Here is a 25,227-nt window from a genome sequence, read left to right as displayed (position 1 = left end):
ATTCTCTTGATTGTGTACCTAGGACTGGAATTGATGGGTCATATGATAACTCTGTTTAGCCTTTTGAGTTACTATCACACTGTTTTCCAAAGCAGCTGCAATTTTTACATTCGCACTAGCAACTTACAAGGATTGCAATTTCTGCATGTCTTCAACACTTGTTACTGTTTTTTTTTTTTCATTCTAGCCATCTCAGTGGATGGAAACTGGTATTTTACTGTGGTTTTGATTTGCACTTCCCCAATGAGTAATGGTTTGGGCATCTTTTCATGTGTTTATTGGCCATTTTTTATCTTTTTTTAGAAGAATGTCTATTCAATACCTTTGCTCACTTAAAAATTGGATTATTGGGGCGCCTGGGTGGCGCAGTCGGTTAAGCGTCCGACTTCAGCCAGGTCACGATCTCGCGGTCCGGGAGTTCGAGCCCCGCGTCAGGCTCTGGGCTGATGGCTCGGAGCCTGGAGCCTGTTTCCGATTCTGTGTCTCCCTCTCTCTCTGCCCCTCCCCCGTTCATGCTCTGTCTCTCTCTGTCCCAAAAATAAATAAAAACGTTGGAAAAAAAAAATTTAAAAATTGGATTATTTATCATTTTATTGTTGAGTTGCATATTTGTATATTTTAGGTACAAGTACTTTGTCTGATACATGTGTTGGGAATATGTTCTCACTGTGGCTTGCCTTTTTTTTTTCATGGTATCTTTCAAAGAGCACATGTTTATAATTTTGATGAAGTCCAACTTATCAATTTTTTTCTTTTATATTTTGTGCTTTTGTGTTCTAAGAAATCTTTGCCCAACTCAAGGATGCAAAGATTTTCTCCTATGTTTTCTTCTAGACACGTTATAATTTTAGGTTTTACATTTAGGTTCATGATCTGTGCAAGTTAATTTTTATATATGGTATGAGGTAAGATTCACATTTAACGTTGAGGATATTTCCAGTTATTCCTTGTTCTATATTATTACATATATCTCCTCACTGCAGATTATTTTGTATTTCATATGAGGCAGAATGGGAGTGTCATTCCTCTTCTTCCCTTTTTCCCTCCTTGCCCTATTCTACCCTTTCCCACACTTCTTACAGGGAAGGTTTTTTGGTTTTTGTCTTTTGTGCTTTTCTTTCTTTAAGAGTGAGGATACAGAGATTTTGCCAATGAAGTATACTGTTTTGACTAAATACTGCCATGTTTCTTTCCCTACATCTTTGCCAGCACTTGGTATTATCTGTTTTATTTATTTTTAATTATTTTATCTATTTTATTTTTTGAGAGAGAGAGGGAGAGAGAGAGTGTGTGTGTGTGTGTGTGTGTGTGTGCGTGTGTGTGCAAGCAAGGGAAAAGGAGCAGAGAGAGAGAGAGAGAGAGTCTTAAGCAGGCTCCATGCTCAGTGTGGAGACTGACATGGGGCTCAATTCCATGACCTGAGCTGAAATCAAGAGTTGATGTTCAACCAACTGAGCCACCCAGGCACCTCTGATTTTTAATTTTAATTTTGTTAATCTGGATGGTGTAAAGGGATATCTCATAATTTTTGAATTATCTAATTGCTAGGGAGTTTAAGATTTCTCTATATACTTATTAAACAGATTTCCCTTATATGGATTGCCTATTATGGCTATCTCCGTTTCTCTATAAATTCTCTATTTTTCTTCTTGATTTGCAAAATTTCCTTGTATATGCTGAATTAGGATTAAAAAAAATTTTTTTAACGTTTATTTATTTTTGAGACAGGGAGAGACAGAGCATGAACGGGGGAGGGTCAGAGAGAGAGGGAGACGCAGAATCCAAAACAGGCTTCAGGCTATGAGCTGTCAGCACAGAGCCCGACGTGGGGCTCGAACTCATGGACCGTGAGATCATGACCTGAGCCGAAGTCAGATGCTTAACCAACTGAGCCACCCAGTCGCCCCGAATTAGGATTTTTAATAGTTTATTTATGAAACAAAAGATAATATATATGCAATAACTGTTGTCAGTTTTAGACACTGCAAACATTTTCTTTTTTTTTTTAATTTTTTTAAACGTTTATTTATTTTTGAGACAGAGCGAGACAGAGCACGAACGGGGGAGGGTCAGAGAGAGAGGGAGACACAGAATCCGAAACAGGCTCCAGGCTCTGAGCGGTCAGCACAGAGCCCGACGTGGGGCTCAAACTCACGGACCGCGAGATCATGACCTGAGCCGAAGTCGGATGCTTAACCGACTGAGCCACCCAGGCGCCCCGCAAACATTTTCTTCCAATTTATCACTCATCTAGTACTATCTTTGATGTTGTTTATTGAGCTGAGGTCTTTACTTTTTATGTAGTCAAACCCACTTTTTCAATTATAATCTGTGCTTTTAAAATCTTTATTCCCTCAAGGTAAAAAAGATGCCCTCCCACATGCTTATCGCTTAGCTTTATAGTTTAACTTTGTATATTTAGATATCTACTCCATTATGTAGGTGGTGTGAGGTAGGGATCAAACCTTGCTTTGTCCATCTGGTTTACCAGTTTTATGTTCTAAGCATAGCTAGCACAGAAGCTAGGCTGCCAAGGAGTGGGAGAGGGGCACAAGGATCAGGGGACCCACGAGTGGGAGAGAGGAGCAGAGAAGGACCCATTATGGTGGTTTTCTCCAGCAGCGGTTAGCTAGCTACCAAAGCTGAGAGCTGGACTGAGCCATTAGGTTTTTTTTCCCAGGCATCAGGTTTGGAAGGACAAAAAAGGAAGGGAGTTCAGGACTTGGCAGGGGCAGGAAGAGTTGATACAGTAAGCCAGGAAGTGCAGTGGACAGAAGCAAGTGTCTTTGGTTCTTGGGGGTAGGTGCTTGAGACATGGGGACATGCTTAGGTTATAATAAATGAAAAAACGACCAGGAAGCCAATTGTGTGGTCAGTAACAGTGCCCAAATGTGATCGGAGGGGTTTCCTCCACCCCCTCCACCCTTGTTGGAGTTTGCACAGACCAGGGTAGACTGATGGCGGCAGTCAGAGTTAGGGCCGGTAACAGCTGCCCTTCCATGTGGGGCTGTCTCCAAGGTGCTGGCCCTCAGGCCAGATAGGAGAGAACCCCTCACTGTCGAGGATCCCCAGGAGGAGGGCGAACAGGATGTACATGACTAATCGTCTGGAGGCTGAGGAGAAGCTCAGGCCCCAGACGGTGGTGGGTGACAGGAAGCAGAGGGGTTTAACAGATGCGACATGGGAGCTGGGGGGCGGAGGGGCAGGGCCGCAGAGAGTGGGTTTGTCCCAGCAGAAACAAACGTGGGGCTTTCCAGCCAAGGCAGACTGCCGCGCGAAGCCGGAGAGCTGGGTTACGGTACACTGCTGCCCTACCATGCCTACCACCGGACACGTTAACAAAGGTTCGGGGCTGGCTCACAGACCTCCCTCGTGTTGTTGCACTGCCCGCAGAACAGGACGCCCTCCCCGTTGGAAAGCCGGAGGGAGAGCGCAAGACTGGAAAAGCCCACAGGCCTTTTCAGCGCCCCAGGCCGGAAGTGACATTTCATTGGCTGGAGTGGGTCACGTGGCTCTGCCCTGCTGCCGGATGGCTGAAAAGGGCGGGACTCCGTGCATCGGGTAGGGGAGGTCTGGAGACCAGCCACCACCGGTGGTGTCCACCATAGGGGGTGTGATGCTGTGTTCCCGGTCAGGACTGGCCTCCTCCTCCGCCTGCCTGGCTTACAGCCCCACTGCTGGACTTGCCCCGGAAGGGGAGATGTTGATGAAAGGGGAGGCTACAGGGGTCCTTGGAGGGCTGCCCGGCTGGTGGGACCAGCGGGTGAGGAAGATGGGGGCGGGGGGTGAGGGGCAAGGTCTCTCTGTGCTGCCAGAGGAGGGGCTCCCTGCCAGGCCTTGTGGGGCTAACGGCCTTGCTTTCAGTAATGAACTTCCCTCCCTGCCCTTTCTCACCAAGTGCAAAGGTCTCACACCTAGGGAGCCAGTGACTCCAAAAATGAACCAAGGTGGGTTATGGCCAATGCTTCACGGTCTTCTCCTTTCTTTTCTGTTTGTTCTCAGTTTTCTATAGTGGGGTAGATTTCTGGGACAACTAGGGAACATAGCAACTGTTGTGTGGTAACTGAGTGCAGGGTGGGGTGTGGCAGATGAGGCGCCTGTCCTGGGGGAGGTAGAACTTGGGGTCTCAATGGTATGCGGTTGGTGTCTTTGTTGCTGGCTTTCACCGGTGAGGCCACCCGCTTTGGATTCCCATTTGGTAGCCAAGGAAACTGAGGCTCAGGTCATTTAAGGATCTCGCCCAAGGTCATGTAGTGTGTTGGTGAGAGAAACAGACTTGGAGCCCAGCTTCCTGACCCTGCCTGACCTGACCTGACCTGACCTGACCCTTGCTCCTTCCCCTCCACCTTGGTGCTGCTGTTCTAAGCTGAGCCTGCCCCATGAGACATTTGACACATTAAGACTGTTCCTTCAGGAGGGCAAAATCAAGTGCAAATTCCTTCAAGCCCCCAGGTGTTGAAAGCAAGAGGCTTGTGCTCCTAGAACACCCAGGAAAGGCCGTGTGAAAACCCAGCAGGCGGGGGTGGGGGCCCAAGGCTTGGGGCCCAGGGTGTCAGAGGGGTGGAAACAGGATGTGAGCAGAGAGGGGCCGGGCCGTGAGAAGCAAGGTGGCTCCCAGCAAAGGCAGCCACCTGGTGCGCTGTGTTCTGAGCCACGGAAAAAGACCCTGGGCTGCGTGGGAGTTGTCACATCCTGCTCCCTGACAGGCCTCCCCCGCCCCGCCTGGCTCCCAGCCAGGGCAGAAGCGGACCCCTGGGTGAGAGGTCAGGAACGGTGCCTTCTGGAGAGATGGGGATTAAATCTCCCCAGCTACCCCAGGGAGGCCTGGTATCCAAGGGCGAAACCAAACCTGAAGGAAGAACAGGGCGAAAATGTCACTTGTCCATCCCATAGACCCCGATGGAGGACCTGCTCAGGCCAGGCCTGAGCTAAGAGCAGGCAACGTGAAACTGCCAAGGCCCATTCCCTGACATCAGGGAGGCCTGAGTATTGGGAGGGGTGGAGTGCAGTGGTGAGCCTGGGCTCTGGGAGACCCTCGGAGAGGCCCTTGGTTCAGCCTGAGGATCTGGGAAGGCTTCCTGGAGGAAGTGAGGCGTAAGGGAACTCTTGAAGGAGGGGCCTGTGAGGGGTGGGTAAAGGCATCCCAGGCGGGGTCAGCCAGCACAGGGTGCTGGGGCACACCTGGCCTAAGGCGTGTGCGTCAGTGTCACGGGGGGGCCTCTCTTTGCGCACCCGGCCAGAGCCGACCCCCTTGGCCTGCTCAGGGCCTTCGGTCTCCCCTCCGGCCTGGCCTCCCACCAACACTAACACTGGCACTCTCTTTCCTTGTCAGAGCAACCCCTGCCACACGCCCCCGCAGCCGACCTCAGGGCCCCTTCCCCTGACAGTTCACTTGTGGGAGAATCCTAGACATTCGCTTCCTGGCCTGGCCCAGCCACGGTGTGGCCCCCGCAGCTCTTGCCACACCAGCAGCCACCTCTGGGTGCTTCAGTGCTTGTCCTTGGTTTGTAACCAGACTTTTTCTCCTAAAGCGTCTTCAAAAAACTTTCTTTGTTTTAATGTTCTAATTTATTTTTGGGAGAGAGAGAGAGGCAGAGCATGGCAGAGGAGGGGCAGAGAGAGAGGGAGACACAGAGTCAGAAGCAGGCTTTAGGCTCTGAGCTGTCCGCACAGAGCCCCATGTGGGGCTCGAACCCATGAACTGCGAGATCATGACCTGAGCGGAAGTCGACGCTTAACGACTCAGCCACCCAGGTGCCCCCCTCCTAGAGTGTCTTGATACATATTTACGTTTATGTAGAATACAGAGCTTTCTCTTTTTTATAAAAATAGTATCATACCATACGACCTTATGGGCAGCTCTCCTTTTTCATATTCTCTTGCAGCTTGTTCTAGATCAGTGCGTGTAGATTTGCGTCATGATTCTTTTACAGATGCTTGGTAGAACTGTAAAAATTGTGTATTCCATTTCCCCCCGATACAGACAATGCTGCATGGGAAATCTTTGTACAAGTCTCTTTCCAGAGTGATACCCACAAGAGGGGTTGTGGGGTCAAAGGGCATGTGCTTTCAACATTTGGATAGGCCTTGCTGAATTGCACGTACCACCCCCGCCAATGATACCAATTTATACTCCCACCAAAGGGGCGTGGGGTTACTCATTTACCTGACCCTCCCAGTACTGAGCAAATAACCCCATCACATTGTTCCTGTGGGCAGAGTATGTTTGTTGGATATTTGCATTAAAAAAAATTTTTTTTAAACGTTTATTCATTTTTTGAGTGACAGAGAGAGACAGGGCATGAGCAGGAAAGGGGCAGAGAGAGGGAGACACAGAATCTGAAGCAGGCTCCAGGCTCCGAGCTGTCAGCATAGAGCCCAACGTGGAGCTTGAACTCACGAACTGCAAGATCATGACCTGAGCCGAAGTCGGATGCTCCACTGACTGAGCCACCCAGGCGCCCTGGACATTTGCATTTCTTGACCTGTGAATTCTACGTGAATTCTTCTTTGCCCCTTTTTCTATTGTGTTCTTTGACTTTTTTTTATTCTAGCTTTCCTTCCCCACACTCCCTTTCTCCTCCCTGTTTATTTTTTTCTCTGACCGCCACCTGACACCCAATTTACAGGAGTTCAAATGTATCAATTCTTCCACATGTGGCTTTGTGTTGTGCATTTTGCTTATGGCTTTTTAACTCCAAAGCTTCCAACGTATTCTGGTGGATATTTTCTCTAATACTTGCATATTTTGGTCTTATTTTTTTTTTAATTTTTTTTTCAACGTTTATTTATTTATTTGGGACAGAGAGAGACAGAGCATGAACGGGGGAGGGGCAGAGAGAGAGGGAGACACAGAATCGGAAACAGGCTCCAGGCTCTGAGCCATCAGCCCAGAGCCCGACGCGGGGCTCGAACTCCCGGACCGCGAGATCGTGACCTGGCTGAAGTCGGGCGCTTAACCGACTGCGCCACCCAGGCGCCCCATTTTGGTCTTATTTTAAGTGATTTATTCTCCATGCAACGTGTTTTTGTGAATTTGAGATATGGATCAAAAATTTTGAAGGAGTGGATAGCCAGCTGTCCTATTGTTGTATGTGGAAGGGTCCAGTCTTTGCTCTGTTGGTTTGAAATAACGCCTGTGTCACTAAGTGGGCTTTTGGACCTTCTAATCAGTTCCATTGTTCCATCTGCCTATTTCTGGGACAGAACCACACTTGAAAAATGACCAGACTTTTGGGGCACCTGGGTGGATCAGTCGGTTAAGCGTCTGACTTTGGCTCAGGTCATGATCTCAGTCCGTGAGTTCAAGCCCCGCATGGGGCTCTGTGCTGACAGCTCAGAGCCTGAGCCTGCTTCCGATTCTGTGTCTTCTTCTCTCTCTGCCCCTCCCCGGCTCGTGCTCTCTCTCTCTCTCTCTCTCTCTCTCTCAAAAATAAATAATCATTAAAAACATTTTTTGAATGGTTTATAAAAAAAATCACTAGAGTTTTGTGGCTTATTCTTTTAAAGTTCATTTATTTTGAGAGAGAGAGAGAGAGAGAGAGAGAGAGAGAACATGAACAGGAGAGGGGCAGAGAAAGAGAGGGAGAAAGAGAGAATACCAAGCAGGTTTCCACACCGTCCACACAGAGCCCGACTCAGAGCTCGAATTCACGAACTGTGAGATCAGGACCTGAGCTAAAATCAGCAGTCGGACACTTAACTGACGGAGCCAGGAGTTTATTTTTAGAATAAGTGGGACAAGTCCTCCCTGTGTGTTCTTAATTTTCAAAAATTCCTTTGCTGTTTTTGTAATATTTTCTCTTTTCACATGAATGTAAAAAAAGTTTTGTCAGATCCCATTAGAACATCTCACTGTTTGGGGCGCCCGGGTGGCTCAGTTGGTTGAGTGTCCGAGTTTGGCTCAGGTCATGATCTCACGGTCTGTGAGTTCGAGCCCCTCATCGGGCTCTGTGCTGAGAGCTCAGAGCCTGGAGCCTGCTTTGGGTTCTGTGTCTCCCTCTCTCTCTGCCCCTCCCCCACTCATGCTCTGTCTCTCTCTCTCTCTCTGTCAAAAATAAATAAACATTAGGGGCGCCTGGGTGGCGCAGTCGGTTAAGCGTCCGACTTCAGCCAGGTCACGATCTCGCGGTCCGTGAGTTCGAGCCCCGCGTCGGGCTCTGGGCTGATGGCTCAGAGCCTGGAGCCTGTTTCCGATTCTGTGTCTCCCTCTCTCTGCCCCTCCCCCGTTCAAGCTCTGTCTCTCTCTGTCCCAAAAATAAATAAACGTTGAAAAAAAACATTAAAAAAAAAACACATTAAAAAAAAAGAGAACATCTCACGATTCTGATTGGGTTGTAATGCATTTATAGATCAAGCCAGGTAGGACCGCACATCTTCATGTGAAATATTCTTATTTTGGGGCCTGACATAGTTCTCTGTATACTTAGCTTTACCACGTCCTTTCAACCAAATTTTACAGCTGTCTTCACACGGGTCTTGCACCTTCCTGTTAGGCTTGTTTCTTGGTTATCTTATAGTTTTTGTTAATATTTTGAACGGCAACATTTTATTATAATTTCCCATTGGGGTGTGTGTGTGTGTGTGTGTGTGTGTAGGGAAGCAAGGATTATTGTGTGATGATCTTGTATCTGGTTACCTTGCTGATTTCCCTTCATAGTGCTAAGATTTGTCAGATGATTCTCTTAGATTCTTCTGACAGGGAGTCATATTTCCTACAAATAACAATGGTTTAGGTTCTCCTCCTACATCTCTTTCTTGTCCCGTTGAAAGACCAGGACCCACAGGCCTCTGTCCGGCAGCTGTTCTAGTGGGCTAGCTTGTCTTGTTCTTCCTCCTAGGAGAATGATCCGGAAGCTTCGCTATTAAGTATGATGTTCGCTGGACTTAAGAAGGCTTCTATTTTTTTCTATTCCTCGTCTGCTAAGAATGCCGCTTTCCCGTTATCTTGAATGAGTGTTAAACGGAATCTGTTTTTTGACAAGCTTGCTTGGCGTGGTGGAGCCTGGGATTTTAGCTGGGGACGTGGCTGCCGAGGATAATGGGTCTTCCTTGCAGTTAGGTGTGGGCCCAGGTCTGGCCGCTGGGTCACGAGCCTATTGTTTCATAATCCTTTACATTATTTACACATGCACAGCCCTTCATAGTTTCCAAAATGCCTTTCCGGAAGGCGGCTGATTCAGTTCCCACAACAAGCCAGGCAGGCAGGCAAGGTGGCGGTGCTCTGGGCCCTTCCTCGGGAGGCGTCTGAGGCTGACTCACCAGCCACAGCACAGCATGAGGGGGCTGCCCAGCAGGGCTCACTGGGAAGGGGAAGGTGCCTCCTTGTTGGTATGCAAGCAGTTTCTGTTTCCCTTATTCGACTGGGGCTGTGGGGTCTCTTCCCCCATACCCTTCCCCCGTCGAGATCGGTCACGGCATAGCACCAGTCTGGGGGAGCTGCCCTGGCCCCCTGCGGGGTGGGGGCATGGGGGAGCCCAGCCTGGCCTCACCTCAAAGATTTCAGGCTGCTGGACACTGCCTTGCCCCGTGTCCCCCAGACCCACGTGGCCACCCCACGGCTCCAGAGTCTCCAGCAACTTATTCCCTCCCTGGCCAGGATGCAGTGAACTTCTCTTCCAGCCCTGAGGCTCTGGATGGGGAAACGGGAGACCACCGAGGACAAGCCCAGTGGCTCCTCTGTGATGTGCCCCTGACCCTTCCCCCACAGGAACCGCGGCTGTCAGCTGCCCACGGCCTCCTTGCTCAGCGTGGCTCTGGCACAGGGCCTCTTGTGACAGTCGGGCAACTGCGGTTGGCCCAGGGGCAGGAGAGTTTTGTAAAGGGGTGGAAGGAAGGGAGTGCGTCTCTAGGAGCTTAGACGAGACAGGTCCTCCCCTCCACCAGCCCCCTGCTCTGGACCTGGCCTCGCAGGTCTCACTTCCAGGTCCTCTCTGGACCTCTTTTGTCACCTGTAGATTAGAGCTAATGAAATTCCCCGGGGGTGAGGCCTGGGTGAGGCAAAGCAGGGAAAGGAAGAAAGGATGCACGAGAGCGCTCTGCACCCACCTCCTTGACTCCAGTCCTTTGCTTGGCACCGAGAGACAGAGAGACAGAGTGGCATCTGAGAGGGGCAGGCGGCAGCTGAGTGCACAGAGGCTCCGGTACAGCTGCAAGCTCCTGAGGGCTCAACAGTGCTGTGGTGCTCCCGAGAGAGAGTCGAGAGACAGTCGATGCTCCCTCAGGGCCGCCAGGGAGGCTTCCTGGAGGTGGAGGCAAAGCGAGCTTATCTCTCAGTCAAGGTGGTGAGGTTCCCTAGCCCCTGGAAGATGGGATCCAGTCCCTCTAATTTGTAGCTACTGTGGGTGGGTGGGGGGTTTGGGGCCCAGGTCCACCTTAGACTTGCTTCCTGTCGTTGGAGAGGCAGGAGCAATGCACCAAGCACAGGGACCTCACGGGGAGCAGAAGGGTTGACATCGCAGCTCAACCTTGAACCACTAGGGAAAATCTCTGAACCTCAGTTTTTTCATCTGCAAAGTGGGGAGAAAAAGTAATTCCTGTCAAAGTTAAGGGAATTCCTATCTTTTCTTTTCTTTTTTTAAAGAGAGAGGGTGCAAGTGAGCAAGGGGCAGAGAGAGAGAGAATCCCACAAGGGGCTGAGAGAGAGAGAGAAGTGGGGCTCACCCAGGACTTGTGCTCAGCCGAAGCAGGGCTCCAGCTCACGAACTGTGAGATCATTACCTAAGGTGAAGGCCGATGTGTAACGACTAAGCCACCCAGGCACCCCAGTAATTCCTATCTCTTCAAGTGACATAAAGCGAAGAATGAGAAATGCCATAGAGTGTACCTAGCATCTGGTAGGTCCACAAAAAGTGTTTGAAAACATTGCTGAGTGTTTCTTGCTCTCAGCCAGTGTGAGGCACCACCCAGATGCCTGGGGCTCCTGGAACAGAGCTGAGCAAGCCCGCAGGGTCTGGGGTCTCCAGTGGGGCAGCAGAAGGCAGGCCCCGGTCCCCAGGAGCTGGGGAAGGTTGGCGGCATGGGGGGAGACCCATGGCCAGGCCCCTTAGCCATAGACGTTCTGGGCTAGAGTCTGCGGCCTGGGCAGAGGGGCCTGGTGGGGGAAGGGTGCAGGGAACTGAAATTCTGGTGTGTGGGGAAGCAACCAAAAATCTTGTTCTACCTGGTGAGCATCCTGTGCTGGAAGGAGCTGTCTAGTTCACGTCTGCCACCCCCCTGCCTCAGCAGGGGCTTCAGTCCCCAGATGGGAAGATGTCCCCAGGCTCTGGGGCACCTGCTCTATTGGGGGGGACAGTTCTGCAATTCTGACCTCAGAGTGCCGGCTTCCTCTCACTCCTTTGGCCTTGATGGACAGGAGCCTCAGGCTGGGGATGGAACTGACCCTCAGGTGGGGACAGTCCACCGCTCTGGCACCGTGCAGGGGAGTGTCCCTGGAGCAGCAGCTGTGCCGGGCCTGGGATGGTGTGGGGCTGCAGGGCAGGATGGAGGAGGGCTCCCAGAGACACCGGCCCCTGAGGGGAAATCTTCGGGGCTGTACTAGGGCCTAGCAAGTTTTCCTGGAGACGGTGGCTTCAGCAATGGCGGGGGGTTGGGGGCAGGTGGCCTCCCAGATGTAGGTCTTTCCAGCTGCTGCACCAGACACCTCCCAGGGCACTGCTCTCCTGCCCTCCCGTGGGTCCTCCTATGGGTTCTGGGCAAGGACAGCACACCCTCTGGCCCTCCTGTGTCTCTGGTGTCCCTTCCTCACCCTTAGTACCCAGACCAGCAGTGGGGAGGTCTAACCGCCTGGATTTCTAGCCTAATGACTCTTGTCTTTGGGGCTGCACCCTGGGGCCCATGGCCTCGTTCCAACCTCCTGCTCTTTTGCGCTCAGGCCGGCGTGATCTTGCAGCCTCAGCCAGCCAGCCCCATGATGGCAGGAACACTGGGCATCTGTGCCTACCTGGCCACCGAAGGCTCCAGGAAGGTGGGGCTGCGAAACTACCGGTGGCCCGCCTGGCCTAGCCTCCAGGGCCCTTTCCTGTGTCAGACTAAATCGGAGGCCTGCCCCTGCCCCTGGGGAAACTGAGGCCGGCACTCCTTGCCCAGTACTTGCTATGCATGAGTCAGGCTGGGGAGACGGGACAGCAGCTTCCCCCCCGGGAAGAAGCAGGGCACCTTGGTTGGGATGCTCAAAAAAGGACCTGCCGAGAATACAGCCAGGCCTGGCTCCTTGGACATTTCTGCCTGTATCGCCGTCTCCCTGACTTGGGGTAGTGGATGGGCTATAAGGAATTGTGTCACTGGGGATGACAGCAAAGCCCAGCTCATCGTGAAGTGTCCCTGGGGCACCCAGCACAGGGCCTGACACCCAGGGGAGTCTTTGCCACTGTATTTGCAGAGTCCAACACTAACGCGGGCCATCTTGTTTAGCCTCGAGATCTCCCAGGGGGATCTCCCCTCCAAAGAACATGTGCGCGTGTGATTGTGCATGCACGTGTGTGTGGGTGTGTGCACGTGCACGCACGTGCGCATGGCCCTCTCTAGAGGTCCAGGGGCGACTCCGTGAACGGTGAGGGCTTCAGCTTTTCTTCAAGGGCAGCATAATCCGATCTGTGGCCCTGATCCGCCTAATCCTCTCCAGACACTTCCTCTCTCAACCCCCAAGCCATCTGTGCTGCTACAGCCAGCCTCAGAGCCAGGGCACTCCTGGGCACCCTCTGTCCTCCAGCCCCCCAGCTCCTCTCTGGCTGTGGCATGGGTGGCCTCCCTTCTCTGCCCTTCTCCTTCACACGTGCTGAGTAAGCGGCCCTCTTCCAAACTGTAAAACCGAGTCCCGGGACGTGGTGAGCACACACAGCAGCTGGCGTCCCCTGGCTGGCTTCTGGGTCCCCTGGCTGGGGGAGCAGGTGCCCGGGCAGAGCTCGGGGTCGGGAAGGAGGAGAGGAAGGCCTGGCCTCATCCTTCCCTTAGACAGCTGTCCAGCCCTCTGCTCAGCCCAAACCCGGGAGCCCTCCTCCAGTGGCTCTGTCCACAGTCCCTGCTCGTTCTCCCCACACCTGATCTGGACACATTCTCCGTCTTCTTTACCACCCCAGGTCCAACCAGTTCCCCTGAGCCACTGCAGCGGCCCCCGGCGGCTCCCTGCACGGGTTCCGAGGACTTCTCTACTCATATGCCGGCCTGTTTCCTCTCCGGAACCATTCCCCGCGGTGGGGACCTGAGGGCTCCTCTTCTGCTCTGGAGCCGGGAGAAGGTCGGAGTGAGGGGCCTAGCGGGCCCCATCCTGACACTGACCTCTGCTCAACAGTGTGGATTTTCGACTTCCTATGTAATCACCTTCCCGTTTCAGGGCTAGCACTGAGACACGTTAACATATCTACAGAGGTGTGTCGGGCTGTGGCCGTGAGCTGAGCATCGGGCTGTCCGGGGCCCTGTGCACCCCGCATCCTCAAGGGCTTTGTGGCCGAGCCAGGAGATAGCGCTGATGCCCTGCAAGTAGCAAGGTCCTCCTGGATGGCCGCCTGTGTGCCCAGAGCCCAGCCGAGAGGAGGGCTTTGGGCAAGAGTAGGAGCAGATAAGAGGAACCTGGGTGGGTGGGGTGGGGATCTGGATTCCGAGGGCTGGAGGGAGGGACACAAAATTGTGAGCTCAAACTCTGGCTCTACGATCTACCAAGCTACGACAGCTTGGGTAACTTAGTTAGCCTCTTGGTGCCTGGGTTCCCCCATTTGTATTTGAAGTACCAGTCGTTCCTACCTCTTAGGCTTGTCTGAGGTTTGAATGTGACCATTCCTGTACAGGTTTTAGGACAGAGCCAGGCTTCCCAGTTTTCGCATTTACGGGCCGTGTGGCCTTGGTTCCACCACCTGACCCCTCTGGGCCTGGGTTTCCCTGTCTGCAAAGCCTGGGTAATGAGGTCGGCCCCCAAGCCCTGAAGCTTAGATGCAGGAATGCCTAGGAGACCCCCCAACGCAGTGCTAGTAACTGCTCTTGTTTCATGAGGGCACAGAGAGGTTAAGTGACTTGTCCAAGGCCACACAGCAAAGAAGCAGCCCAGCTGTGTTTGAGCCAAGGCAACGTGGCTCCAGAGCCCCCAGGGCTCACTGATACATGCTGGGGCCATTGCCCTGCTGCTGGTGGCATCACTCGTCTTCAGGGGAGTGGAGCAGCCTGGTCTTTGGTGGTGGTAAAGGTGTCAGGGGTGACAGGTGGGAAGGAACAGTCTCTGGCTCCTCTGGGCCTCCAAGCCCCCTTGCCACCCCTCACACTGCCCCCAGCCCTGGCCGTGAGGCAGCCCTGGGAGTCCTCTTATCACAGAGCCACGCACCCTGAGACCGCAGTGTGGTCACATTTCTGAGAATCCCTCGCCTCTTGCCTAACCGTTCCCACTGGTGACTGAGTTCTTCCTTAGCAACCTCTTCTTCCCTTCTCGGCCACTTCATCCTAAGCCAAGGGCACATCTGGCCAACAGGGTGGGAAGGGACCGTTTCACGGCTGCAAGAGGCAAGTGCTGGGGGCCCAGCGTGTGCTGGGGGTGGGTGCCTGCCAAGGGAGGAGGGCCTCCCCTAGCCCCGAGCCCGGGCACATCCAGGGGTGCAGCCCGGGTCCTTTTGATGGATACGCCCGTGGAGCATGGCTCTCGCCCAGGGGAGCTGGCTCTGGCTTTGGCAATGGGACCGGGTCTCCCAGATGCCCTTCGTCATGGCTGTGGCCTGCTCTCGCCTCCGTCCGCCATGCCTCATGCTCCTCTCTTGATGGGGGACCATGGCAGGAGGGAGAACCAGACCCCAGAACCACACAGAAGCTGGAAGGGGCTGTGGGGATTCTCTCCTGGACAGTGAGTCCTGACTCTCCCACCTGCGTCACACTCTTTAACATCTTTGGGTCCCATCTGTACCATCCAACTATATCATTACTCTAGGTGGATAACTAGTCTCACTTGCCATGAATACGACATAATCACAAAAACAAATATTATTGAAACAATGAGGTCAGCACCCTGAGGGCAGTGGTTTGTGATTTACTGCTGTATTCCCAGCACCCAGAAAAGTACCTGACACATCACGGGTCCTCAAAATATATTTTTTGAGTGAGGGGCCGGTAAATGAGCCAATGCACAGAGGAAAGAGTGATCTGGATACGGACGCTTGGGGAAGGCGCTAATGTTCGAGAGGTGTCAAAGCCACACCGGCTTCAAGTGGAGACTTTCTTCTCGACATATCTATTGTGGGGAGGAGAGCTTTCCCAGCAGACTGCCTGACTGTGCTCCTGCCCACAAGTACATGTGACAACGTGCGTGGGGACAGACGCCAGCCCCTTCGGCCACAGGGGGACCCTCTTCCGAGTCGGGCTTTCTGACCCCTGGATGCTCCCCGTGGTGCTGGACAGGGCCATCTTCGAAGAGCATGCAGTCACCATGCCCGCCTGGCAGGAGCCTGTGGGGGTGGCCGCCGTGCCTCCTAGGCAGAGGCCTGGCACAGGAAACCTGACGTCACCCTGACTCACTCCTCAGATGAGGCTGAGGGTGCCCATCACTCGTCACTCTCCCCTTCGTGCCTCCCTGGCATAGAGGATGGTAACCATGCCATTCATTTCTTCCTTCCTCCCTGGGGCACAGGCTTGGGGTGTAGGTTTGGAAGGAGGAGGAAGGAATACGACACACAAGCCCACATCAGCACAGAGCTTCGAGCTTCGCGATTGTAGAAAGGAAACCATTTGGCGTGGGGGCTGGGTAGATGTGCTGGGGGGGGTGGCGGGCAGGGAAAGACCAGGAATCCCAAAGGCAGGAGGTGAATGACACTTCACTGTCCGAGCAGGTGGTTACAAAGAAGAACACAGCGTCATCATTTGTTCCAATTAGATATTTTAATCAAAAAGAAAAAAAATGAAGGTGGGTCCCAAACCTACTTCACAGTGCCCGCTCTGTAACTGATATGGCACGCCCCTGCTGTTGTCCCTTACGGTCTCGTGACGAGCGGGGTCCGCCCTCCAGAACCTGCAGCCTGGGGGGCATCCAGTCGAACTGAGACCCCTCCTCACACTGTCTTCACCCGTGTGTGCCCGGAGCCCTGCCTCCCCTCTGCCAGGGGGGACGGTGTTCCTTCAGGAGGTGGCAGAGGAGGGAAGACATCCCCTGCCATGACTCACCAAAGGTCTGGAATCTTTAGTCAGAGCAGAAGTGGGGGTGGGACGTGGGTTTGCGTCTTCTTCTCCCTTTCTTCTTACCCCGGCCTTGGGCTTTCACCCTGTTGTTGGGGGTGGGGGTTACCCCAGTTTGGGAAGAGGGGGAAGGAGGCAAAAGAGAAGCTCCTCTTTCAGTGGTAAGTCAGGCCTCCTCGAGTCTGTGTTCCAGAGCTGCAAAAGGGACAGCCCCACAGCAGGTGGCTTCGAGGGGGGTGACAACACGTATGCAGCCACCTCAGGCAGAGCGCTGGGCAGGGCCCCGGGGACTGTGTCGCCAGAGCAAACCTTTGATAATGTACTCCCACTCCCGAGTGGAACTTCGAGTCCGTTTTTCCCAAGGAGGGCAACAGCCCAGCATGGGAGTCCGCGATCTGCAGCCCCTACCATCGAGCTGATTTTCACTCCTGAGCCAGGATCTCAGCGGGCCAGTTCTCTCTCCTCCTCCCCAAGGAGCTGGAAGGCCGTGGCTCCCAGCATGGCAGGTGACGCCAGCCCCACGGGTTAGCAAGACTGGACCTGACTATTCTTTTGCATGCTCTGTAATTTGCCCCTGGAATCAGCCATTAAGTCATTTGCCAGGCTGATGCCAAGGATAAGGGCCCCATATCAGCCTCTGGGATCTGTGGCCCAGACACCCCGGCTCTGTTGTGGGCTTTGCCGCCTCAGCCTCCAGACTGGCCTGTAGGGAGGGACAGGACACTGCAGGGGCCCAGGCGCTGGTGTCACCTCATAGCCTTGGAACCGGTGTGGGTGAACAGCTGGTGAACTATGAGCTGCCATCTTACAGATGGGGACACTGAGGCATGAGAGAGTGACTCGGCCCCAAGAATCTCTGGAGTCCATGGGGCTTCTGTTCCCTGGATCCTCTCTTCCCCACAGCACACATAAGCTACAAACGGTCTCAAACACTGTGCATACAGACCATGCTCCGACATCCATAGACACGGAGGCCCACCATCTTGAGGAGTTTAGAGTTTATAAGCCAAGTAGAGGGCTTGGGGGTTGACACGGGTCCTAGCTGCAGCCCTCCAAGACAGTCTGGACACAGGGAACAGCAAGGGAGCTGGAAGGATCTTACACAGGGCACTGAGTAGTGGGGGCCTAAGGGTTGGGATCTGAAATCCCACACAGCTAGGGGCAGGAATGGGGGCAGCTCCTAAACATCTCTGCTTTGGAGTTCAGCGGCCAAAATTTCTTGCCCCCAACCCAGGGGGGCGAGATCCTCCCCCCCCACCCCTCCACACCTGGGCCTCACCACATCCGGTCCCTGGGCTTGTGGCTGGGGTGGGGGCGGGCAGAGGGATGTAGTCGCTGAGCTCCCCATTCTCAATGCTCGCTGTCTCGCTCTGGTGCCAGTCCAAGGTCCCTGCTGTCCAGGGGGCCTGCTACAGCCTAGGAAGGGTTGACAGGGGGCGTGGTAAGGGGGTGGAGGAGGCAGATTCTGGTAGTTCTTCTCCCTCTTCCCCTCGGTGAGGCTCTTGAAATTCCCACAAGGCCCCAGGGAGAGCCCAGCAACGTCAGCCAGAGTTCCCCTTCCGAGTAGGCCTGTGACTTGGGGAAGTGCTTCGCCCTGGGCCCCTGGGGTTTCCCTGGGCCCCAGGGGAAGCCTTGCCCCACTCATAACTGGAAACTCATCATAGGCCCCTGCCTTTCCCCTGGAAGGTCCAGGGGTCCTTCTCATGCCCATGTCCAGGGTCTGGGGCCCAGAGGATAATGGTCCGGGCTAGCCTGGCCACTAACCTGCTGTAAGACCCAGAGTGCTGATCTCAGCCATGCAGTGCAGGAGAGGAGGGAGAAGGGGAAATAAAGTTTCTCCTGTGCGAGATTTCTAACTAGAAAAGGGCCATCTCAGCATGGCTTCCCAGTCTTCAGTGTAAAAATCATCACAATGTCAATTTTTTTGGGTAACAAATTCCTAGAGGGAAGATTCTGGAAGAGAAAGGCAGAAGGCAGAGGAAGCTTGGCAAGGGGCACGGCCTGCGCCGAAGTCTCCGGGCACGGGGATGTGCACCTGAGAAGCCAGTTCCCAAGCACTGAGCGGTGTGGAGCAGCTCAAGGGGTGGGAGCGTTCTTCCAGGCTAGGGCGCAGAAGTGGCGGGTGGCATTCGCGCCCCACTGATCCTGGCAAACGCCTTCCCTCCCCAGCTGGTCCCGGCTTCCTCCCCCACCCTCCGCCCGCCCCGTCCCCGGGCCCGCCCAGCTCGCGCCAGCTGCGGGCCGCGGGGGCGGGCGCCGGCGCCTTCCTGCTGCCCTTGTATGGTGACCCGGGAGGCCGGCCCAGGGGGTACTTAAGCCGGGGCGCCGCCCAGGGCGCCCAGAACCCTCCTTTCGGGCAGCGCGGAGGCCGTGAGAGTCCGGGAGCGCTCCGGGTTACAAGAAGAGGAAGCGCGCTTAGAGGGGCCCGAAGAGCCACGGCCGTCGCTATGGGGCTGGAGGCGGCGCGCGAGCTGGACTGCGCGGCGCTGGGCGCGCTGCTGCGGGAGCCGCGGGAGGCCGAGCGCACGCTGCTGCTCGACTGCCGCCCCTTCCTGGCCTTCTGTCGGCACCACGTGCGCCACGCGCGGCCCGTGCCCTGGAACGCGCTGCTGCGGCGCCGAGCGCGGGGCCCGCCCGCCGCCGCCCTCGCCTGCCTGCTGCCCGACCGTGCGCTGCGGGCGCGCCTGGCCCGCGGGGAGCTGGCGCGGGCCGTGGTGCTGGACGAGGGCAGCGCCTCGGTGGCCGCGCTCCCGCGCGACGGCCCGGCACACGCGCTGCTCTCCGCGCTGCTGCCCGAGACCCGCGCGGGGCCCACGGCCGTCTGCTTCCTGCGAGGTGAGCGCCGCCCGCGCCGGCCCCCTCCCGGCCCACGCTCCCAGCCCGCCGCCCCCGCCGGGCCCACCCCGCTAACCGGCCCTCTCCCTCCCTGCAGGCGGCTTCGACGGCTTCCAGGCCTGCTGCCCCGATCTGTGCTCCGAGTCCCCCGCCCCGGCCATGTCGCCTGTTGGGGCCGAGAACAGCCGTTCTGACGCCAGGGCTCCCTTTTACGACCAGGTGAGTTGAGATCAGGGCTCCGTGCACTGCTCTCCCCGCCACCTCCGTATTTGCCCGATAGGCACCTCTGGGGAAAGAGGCCGCCACTTGTGGATGCCAGGAGTCTCTCCATGTCCGCATTCGTGTGTGTGTGTGTGTGTGTGTGTGTGTGTGTGTGTGTGTGTGGGTCCGCAGCAAACGGGAGCACATCTATGTGTGTATGATATGGGCTGCTCACGTGAATCTGTGTGCCTGAAGTGTATTCGGGGCCTTGATGGGGGAGGTGTGTGTTTGTGTGTGTCCCCTTGTGTCCTCGTATTCTTGAGTGTGATCCTGGTCAGGATAGGCTGAGGGCTCCTCTTGTCCAGGCCAGCCTGCCCTGTCTTCCCTCACTGGTGTTCAGGCTCTCCAGGCCTGGGCCGGGAAGACCTCACCATCACCCCCTTCCTCCTCCCCATGCAGGGCGGCCCCGTGGAGATCTTACCCTACCTGTTCCTGGGCAGCTGCAGCCACTCCTCCGACCTGCAGGGGCTGCAGGCTTGTGGCATCACAGCTGTCCTCAACGTCTCCGCCAGCTGCCCCAACCACTTTGAGGGCCTTTTCCGCTACAAGAGCATCCCGGTGGAGGACAACCAGATGGTGGAGATCAGTGCCTGGTTCCAGGAGGCCATAAGCTTCATTGGTAAGAGGGGGGCCCTCGGCCCAGGGACCTGAAGGGGCACCTGTCAGCTCCCCTGCCTGCCTTCTTGTCTGACCCTCCTCCCCTTCCCCATCTCCTTTGCAGACTCGGTGAAGAACGCTGGAGGCCGGGTACTCGTACACTGCCAGGCGGGCATCTCACGCTCCGCCACCATCTGCCTGGCTTACCTGATCCAGAGCCGCCGCGTGAGGCTGGACGAGGCCTTCGACTTTGTTAAGCAACGCCGGGGAGTCATCTCCCCCAACTTCAGTTTCATGGGGCAGCTGCTACAGTTTGAGACGCAGGTGCTATGTCACTGAGGCAGGGCCGCACCTTGCTGGCTCCCCCAGGGCCACCGGGTCCCTCCGTTCAGGGCAAGCTGCCCCTTCCCTGGAATTCCAAAAGCCCCCAGCTGGTGGTGCTGGGAATGTGGGAATGCTGGACTTTCTCACCTGGTGCTCTTCTGCTAGGTTTGAGGGCTGGCCCTCATCCCGGGGGACCAGAATGGAGGGCGTGTCTGCTTCCCCTCGCCCCTCTGTCTCCTGGCAGAAACTGACTGGACTCTACACCCATGGATTCCCACTGGTCCCACCACCGTGTTGAAGCCCTTGGCAGCCCGAGAGCTCTGAGGGAACAAGCTGTGACAATCAGGAGCCCCGCTTGCAGGGGCGGGGAGGGGGGGGGTTCCACTACAGGCCTGGAGTCTGAGCCCTGAGCTCCTGGGGAGCTGGGTGTCGGGGAAGTGACGCGTCTGTGGCGTCCGGACCTCTGTGCTTGCGTGTGCGCACGTGTGTATGTGTGTGAGTGTTTCACGCCTGTATTGGCCAGGCGCTGGAAAGTTATTTGTGTTCAGCTGACATTTAACACTCCCTCCCCCACTTCCTCCCGGCCCTGTGGGCGGGGGTTGGAAACTTAGCACTTTATATTTATACAGAACATTGAGGATGCGTCAATAAAATATTGTTTTGTTTAAAAAACAACTTCTCAAGCGTCGGTCTCAAGTCAGTGCCTGGGAAAATGCTCGAACGCTGTTTCATCAGACCTCGCCTTTCCTCGTGCCGGCGGTATCCAAGAAGTGGAAGGAAGAAGGTGCTGGTGGGGGGGCCTCACCTGCAGGAGGAGCCCCTCGGTCCTGCCCCCCCACCTCCGCCAACCCCCGTGTGGGTGTCCTGGCCCAGCTCTGTCTCCAGAGCTGAAGGAGGCAGTTTCAGGGAGGCTGTCTCCAACCTTATTCCTGTTCCTGGCTTTGGACCCTGTGGGGAAAAGGCCATGTGTCCATGGCTCGGGCCCCACTTCCTTTTTGGAACGTGGGTGCATATGTACGTGTGCGGGTCTATGTATGTGGCTGCTGCCACGGGTGTGGGTGTCTGTGCTCGGCTCGCACACACCTGCATGCCGTGTGTACTTGAACGTATCTGTGTGTGTGCCCACGCGTGTGGCTCTTCCCGTGGCCGTACGCACGAGTGTGTGCTAGGCCGGGCCCCCTTTTCCCTACAGGAGGGCAGCACAGCCTCTCACCTCTTCTCTCACACCCCGGGCCGGGCCCCCAAGCCTCGGACTGCCCGTTTGCGCCGGGGCTCCCGGAAGCCCCTGTTCCAGAGTTCCTTCTTGTCCCCAGGAGTCATGTGGCCCGGGGTCTGGTGTGGAGAACACGTCACCAGGCATGGGCTTGGTTGTTCTTTCCACCCACTCAAGTAGCATGCCTTGACCGAATATTGGTTACTTGCCTGGTTTGAGACTACGCTGTCTGGGGAGGCATGAGTCGTGGGCCCAGGCCAAGCCAGAAGTGGAGGGGTGCATGCTGGGGTGGCTGGAAACGGGTACTGTGATTTGCCAGAGGGCAGGGGTGCTGAGGCCCTTGAGGACAGCTCTGGGACAGCTCACCCTGTGTCATTCAGCCTCCGCTCTGATGCTCCTGGCCCCTTGGAGTGTCATCTAATTCTGCCTTTCCAAACTCAGCTCAAGGGTCATCCCCGCGGAGTGCTGGCTCTTCCTTAGGAAATTCTGAGCGCCTGGCAGGGTGCACCTGAGGGGTGTAGTTTGACGGTTAGGGAGCCAGCTTTGCTCGCTGTATTTCAGTTCCCTTATCTGTAAAGTGGGGTTTTATTATGAGCCCCTGGCAGTTAGGGTGGTCTTGAGAATGACACAAGTCAATCCGTTTAAGGGGCTTAGCCCAGCACCTGCACCTAGTAGGTGCTCAGGACATGTTAGCGGATGGTCGGTGAAGGTTTTCAGGCGTGCGGGTGTGAAGGTAGGCGTCTCCGCTGGGCTGGATGCTCATGAGGGCAGGGCCTGTGGTCTGCTCTGCCCTCTGTGCCCGGGGTCTGGCACAGGTGGGCACTCGTTCTACAAGGCCGGGTGAAGGACGAACAGCCCGCCCCCAGCGCCTTGCTCCCTCGGCCGTCTAGGGGTGGGTGAGAGCTGGGCAGAGCCGGGCTTACTATCCGGGCTTCCTTAGGTCCTGAGTGGGGCTTCTGTTTGGACCTGCCACCAGCCGCTCAGCTTGGGGTTGGGGGGCGGGGAGAGCATGGGGGGCCCTGAGTCACGGGAGCCTTCCCACCACACGGTCACATCTCACAAACAGCAGGACTGGTGGCTGCCCACCCCACCCTCACCGCTACCCCATCCCTCCATCTACCCTCCCCATCCAGCCTCCCTTGCCTGTGTTTTTAAGTTTGTTTTCCAAACAAACGGCATTTCTGTCTCTCCCCCTCCTTCCTTCTTATTTTTTAAATATATATATTTTTTTAATTAGAGAGAGAGAACATGAGCAGGGGAGACGGGCAGAGGGAGGGAGGCGGGGAGGGGGGAGAGAGAGAGAGAAAGAATCTTAAGCAGGCTTCACGCTCAGCGCATAGCCTGATGCGGGGGGGCTCAGTCCCACAAACCTGGAACATGACCTGAGCTGAAATCAAGAGTCGGATGCTTAATCGACAGAACCACCCAGGCACCCTTTCCTTCCTTCCTTCTTTCTTTCTTTCTTTCTTTCTTTCTTTCTTTCTTTCTTTCTTTCAAACTTTTAAATTGTGGTTAAAAATATACGGGGGTGGGGGGAGGGGGCGCCTTGGCTCAGTTGGTTAAGCACCCAACTTCAGCACCCAACTTCAGCTCGGGTCATGATCTCACGGCCTGTGGGTTCAAGCCCCGCATCGGACTCCATGCTGACGCCTCAGATCCAGGAGCCTGCTTCAGATTTTGTGTCTCCTCCCCTCCCCTCGACCACCTCTCAAAGATAAGTGTAAAAACAAAACAAAACAGAACACTGCAGATATACAGTCGTCCCTCCTCATCCGAGGTTTTGCTTTCTGTGGTTTTAGTTGCCTCTGGTCAACCGCAATCCGGAAGCAGGCGATCCTCTCCCTGACCTCTCATTGGAAGGTCAATACTACCTAACACTGTGTCACAGCGCCGACACCGTGCGCCTCACCTCATCTCACCACGCAGGCATTTTATCTCCCATCGGCACAAGGAAGGGCAAATGCAGTGCAGCATGACATTTTGAGAGAGACCAAATTCACACAGCTTTAATTACAGCCTCAACGAGTTGTTGGGGCGCCTGGGCGGCTCAGTCAGTTAGGCGTGCGACTCTTGATTTTGTTGTGATCTCACAGTTCATGAGTTCGAGCCCCACGTCGGGCTTTGCGATCACGGTGTGGAGCCTGCTTGGGATTCTCTCTCTCCCTCTCTCTCTCTGCTCCTTCCTCACTCTCTCTCTCTAAAATAAATAAATAGACTTAAAAAATAATTACAGTGTTTATTAGTTGTTGTTAATCTCTTACTGTGCCTAACTTGTTTCCTTCCTTCCTTCCTTCCTTCCTCTCTCTCTTCCTTCCTCCTTCCTTTTTTCCTTCCTTCCTTCCATCCTTCCTTCCTTCCTTCCTTCCTTCCTTCGTTTCTTCCTTCCATCCTTCCTTCCTTCCTTCCTTTCTTCCTTCCATCCTTCCTTCCTTCCTTCCTTCCTTCCTTCCTTCCTTCCTAGGCACTATATCCAGTATGGCGCCCAACACAGGGCCTGAAACGACCCTGAGATCAAGACCCGAGCTGAGGTCAAGAGTCAGACGCTTAACCAACTGAGCCACCCAGGCGCCCCTACTATGCCTAATTTGTAATTTAAGGGTTTATCATAGGTATGTTTGTATAGGAAAAAATACTATGTATAGGGGTTTGTATTATCCACTGTTTCAGGCACCCACTGGGGGTCTTGGAATGTATCCCCTGCAGAGAGATTATACATTCATGTATAACATAAAATGTATCATCTTTACTATTTAAAAACAATTTTTTTTAACGTTTATTTATTTTTGAGACAGAGAGAGACAGAGCATGAACGAGGGAGGGTCAGAAAGAGGGAGACACAGAATCTGAAACAGGCTCCAGGCTCCGAGCTGTCAGCACAGAGCCCGACGCGGGGCTTGAACTCACGGACCGCGAGATCATGACCTGAGCCGAAGTCGGCCGCTTAACCGACTGAGCCACCCAGGCGCCCCATCTTTACCATTTTTAAGTGTACGGTAATGTTGAGCATATTCAAGGTCTCCAGAACTTTCCCATCTTGCAAAGCTGAAACTCTGTAGCCATTAAACAACCACTCCCCATTTTCTCTTTTCCCCCAGGCCCTGGCAGCCACCATTCTTTCTGTCTCTGAACCTGACTGTATACTTCATAAGCGGAATCACACCATATTTTCCCTGCGGTGAATGGCTTATTTTGCTTAGCGTAATGTCCTCAAGTCAAACTGTATCTCTCAACTGAGAATCTGTTGCTCTACCCAAGCAGGGCGATTATTATTACGATTATTTTACAAAGCACTCATCCGAAGCGGCCAGCTCATTGCATTTTTACACACATGAATACTGTGTCCGGGCACCAGGGGCAACTGTCTGTTCTCCCTGTGATTCTGACTCCTGTCTTTTGAGAAATGCTGGATTCTAGGCACGGCAGGATGCGGAGAGGCACTTGTGGATGGCGGCTGGTGACCTTGCCTCGTCTCTGTTGCTTCTTTTCGCTGGGCACTGGCTGGGGAGGTCCCCAAATCCCTCACCTCCAGGATTTAAATCCAGGTGGGACCCTTGGCGACCAAGCTCTGAGAATGGGCTTCTTCAGAGGCCAAGGAGCAGAGAGGAGGAGGGAGATGGGTAAGGAGCCTTAGTTTCTGGATCTGTGAAATGGGGATAAATGCCAGTCTTGCAAGGCTGTTGTGGGGGATGACAGGGGTAGTGTCCCTGCGAGGGTCCAGGTATGCAAGAGATCCCCCTTTCCACATGGCAGGCTTCTCTGGGGTGCTGGTTACGCCGGGCGTTCAGCGTGTAAACTTTTCCTGATCCCTACGCTTGTGATTGTCCGCTTATAAAAATTAGTGCCCTTTCCCTCCTCCC

At 54.7% G+C, this 25,227-nt stretch overlaps 1 protein-coding gene across 1 annotated transcript; it reads left to right on the top strand.

Moving 5' to 3' along the window:
* The first annotated feature begins 18,473 nt into the window (after positions 1-18,473).
* Positions 18,474-20,832, top strand: DUSP2 (dual specificity phosphatase 2). The gene is made up of 4 exons (XM_047851214.1): positions 18,474-18,975; positions 19,073-19,194; positions 19,636-19,855; positions 19,958-20,832. The coding sequence occupies exons 1-4, from the start codon at positions 18,588-18,590 to the stop codon at positions 20,170-20,172; spliced, it is 945 nt and encodes a 314-aa protein (XP_047707170.1). The 5' UTR covers positions 18,474-18,587; the 3' UTR covers positions 20,173-20,832.
* The last annotated feature ends 4,395 nt before the right edge of the window (positions 20,833-25,227 follow it).

The sequence above is a fragment of the Prionailurus viverrinus genome, chromosome A3, assembly GCF_022837055.1.
Source record: "Prionailurus viverrinus isolate Anna chromosome A3, UM_Priviv_1.0, whole genome shotgun sequence".
Lineage (NCBI taxonomy): Eukaryota > Metazoa > Chordata > Mammalia > Carnivora > Felidae > Prionailurus > Prionailurus viverrinus.
This window is presented reverse-complemented; position numbering and strand designations above follow the sequence as displayed.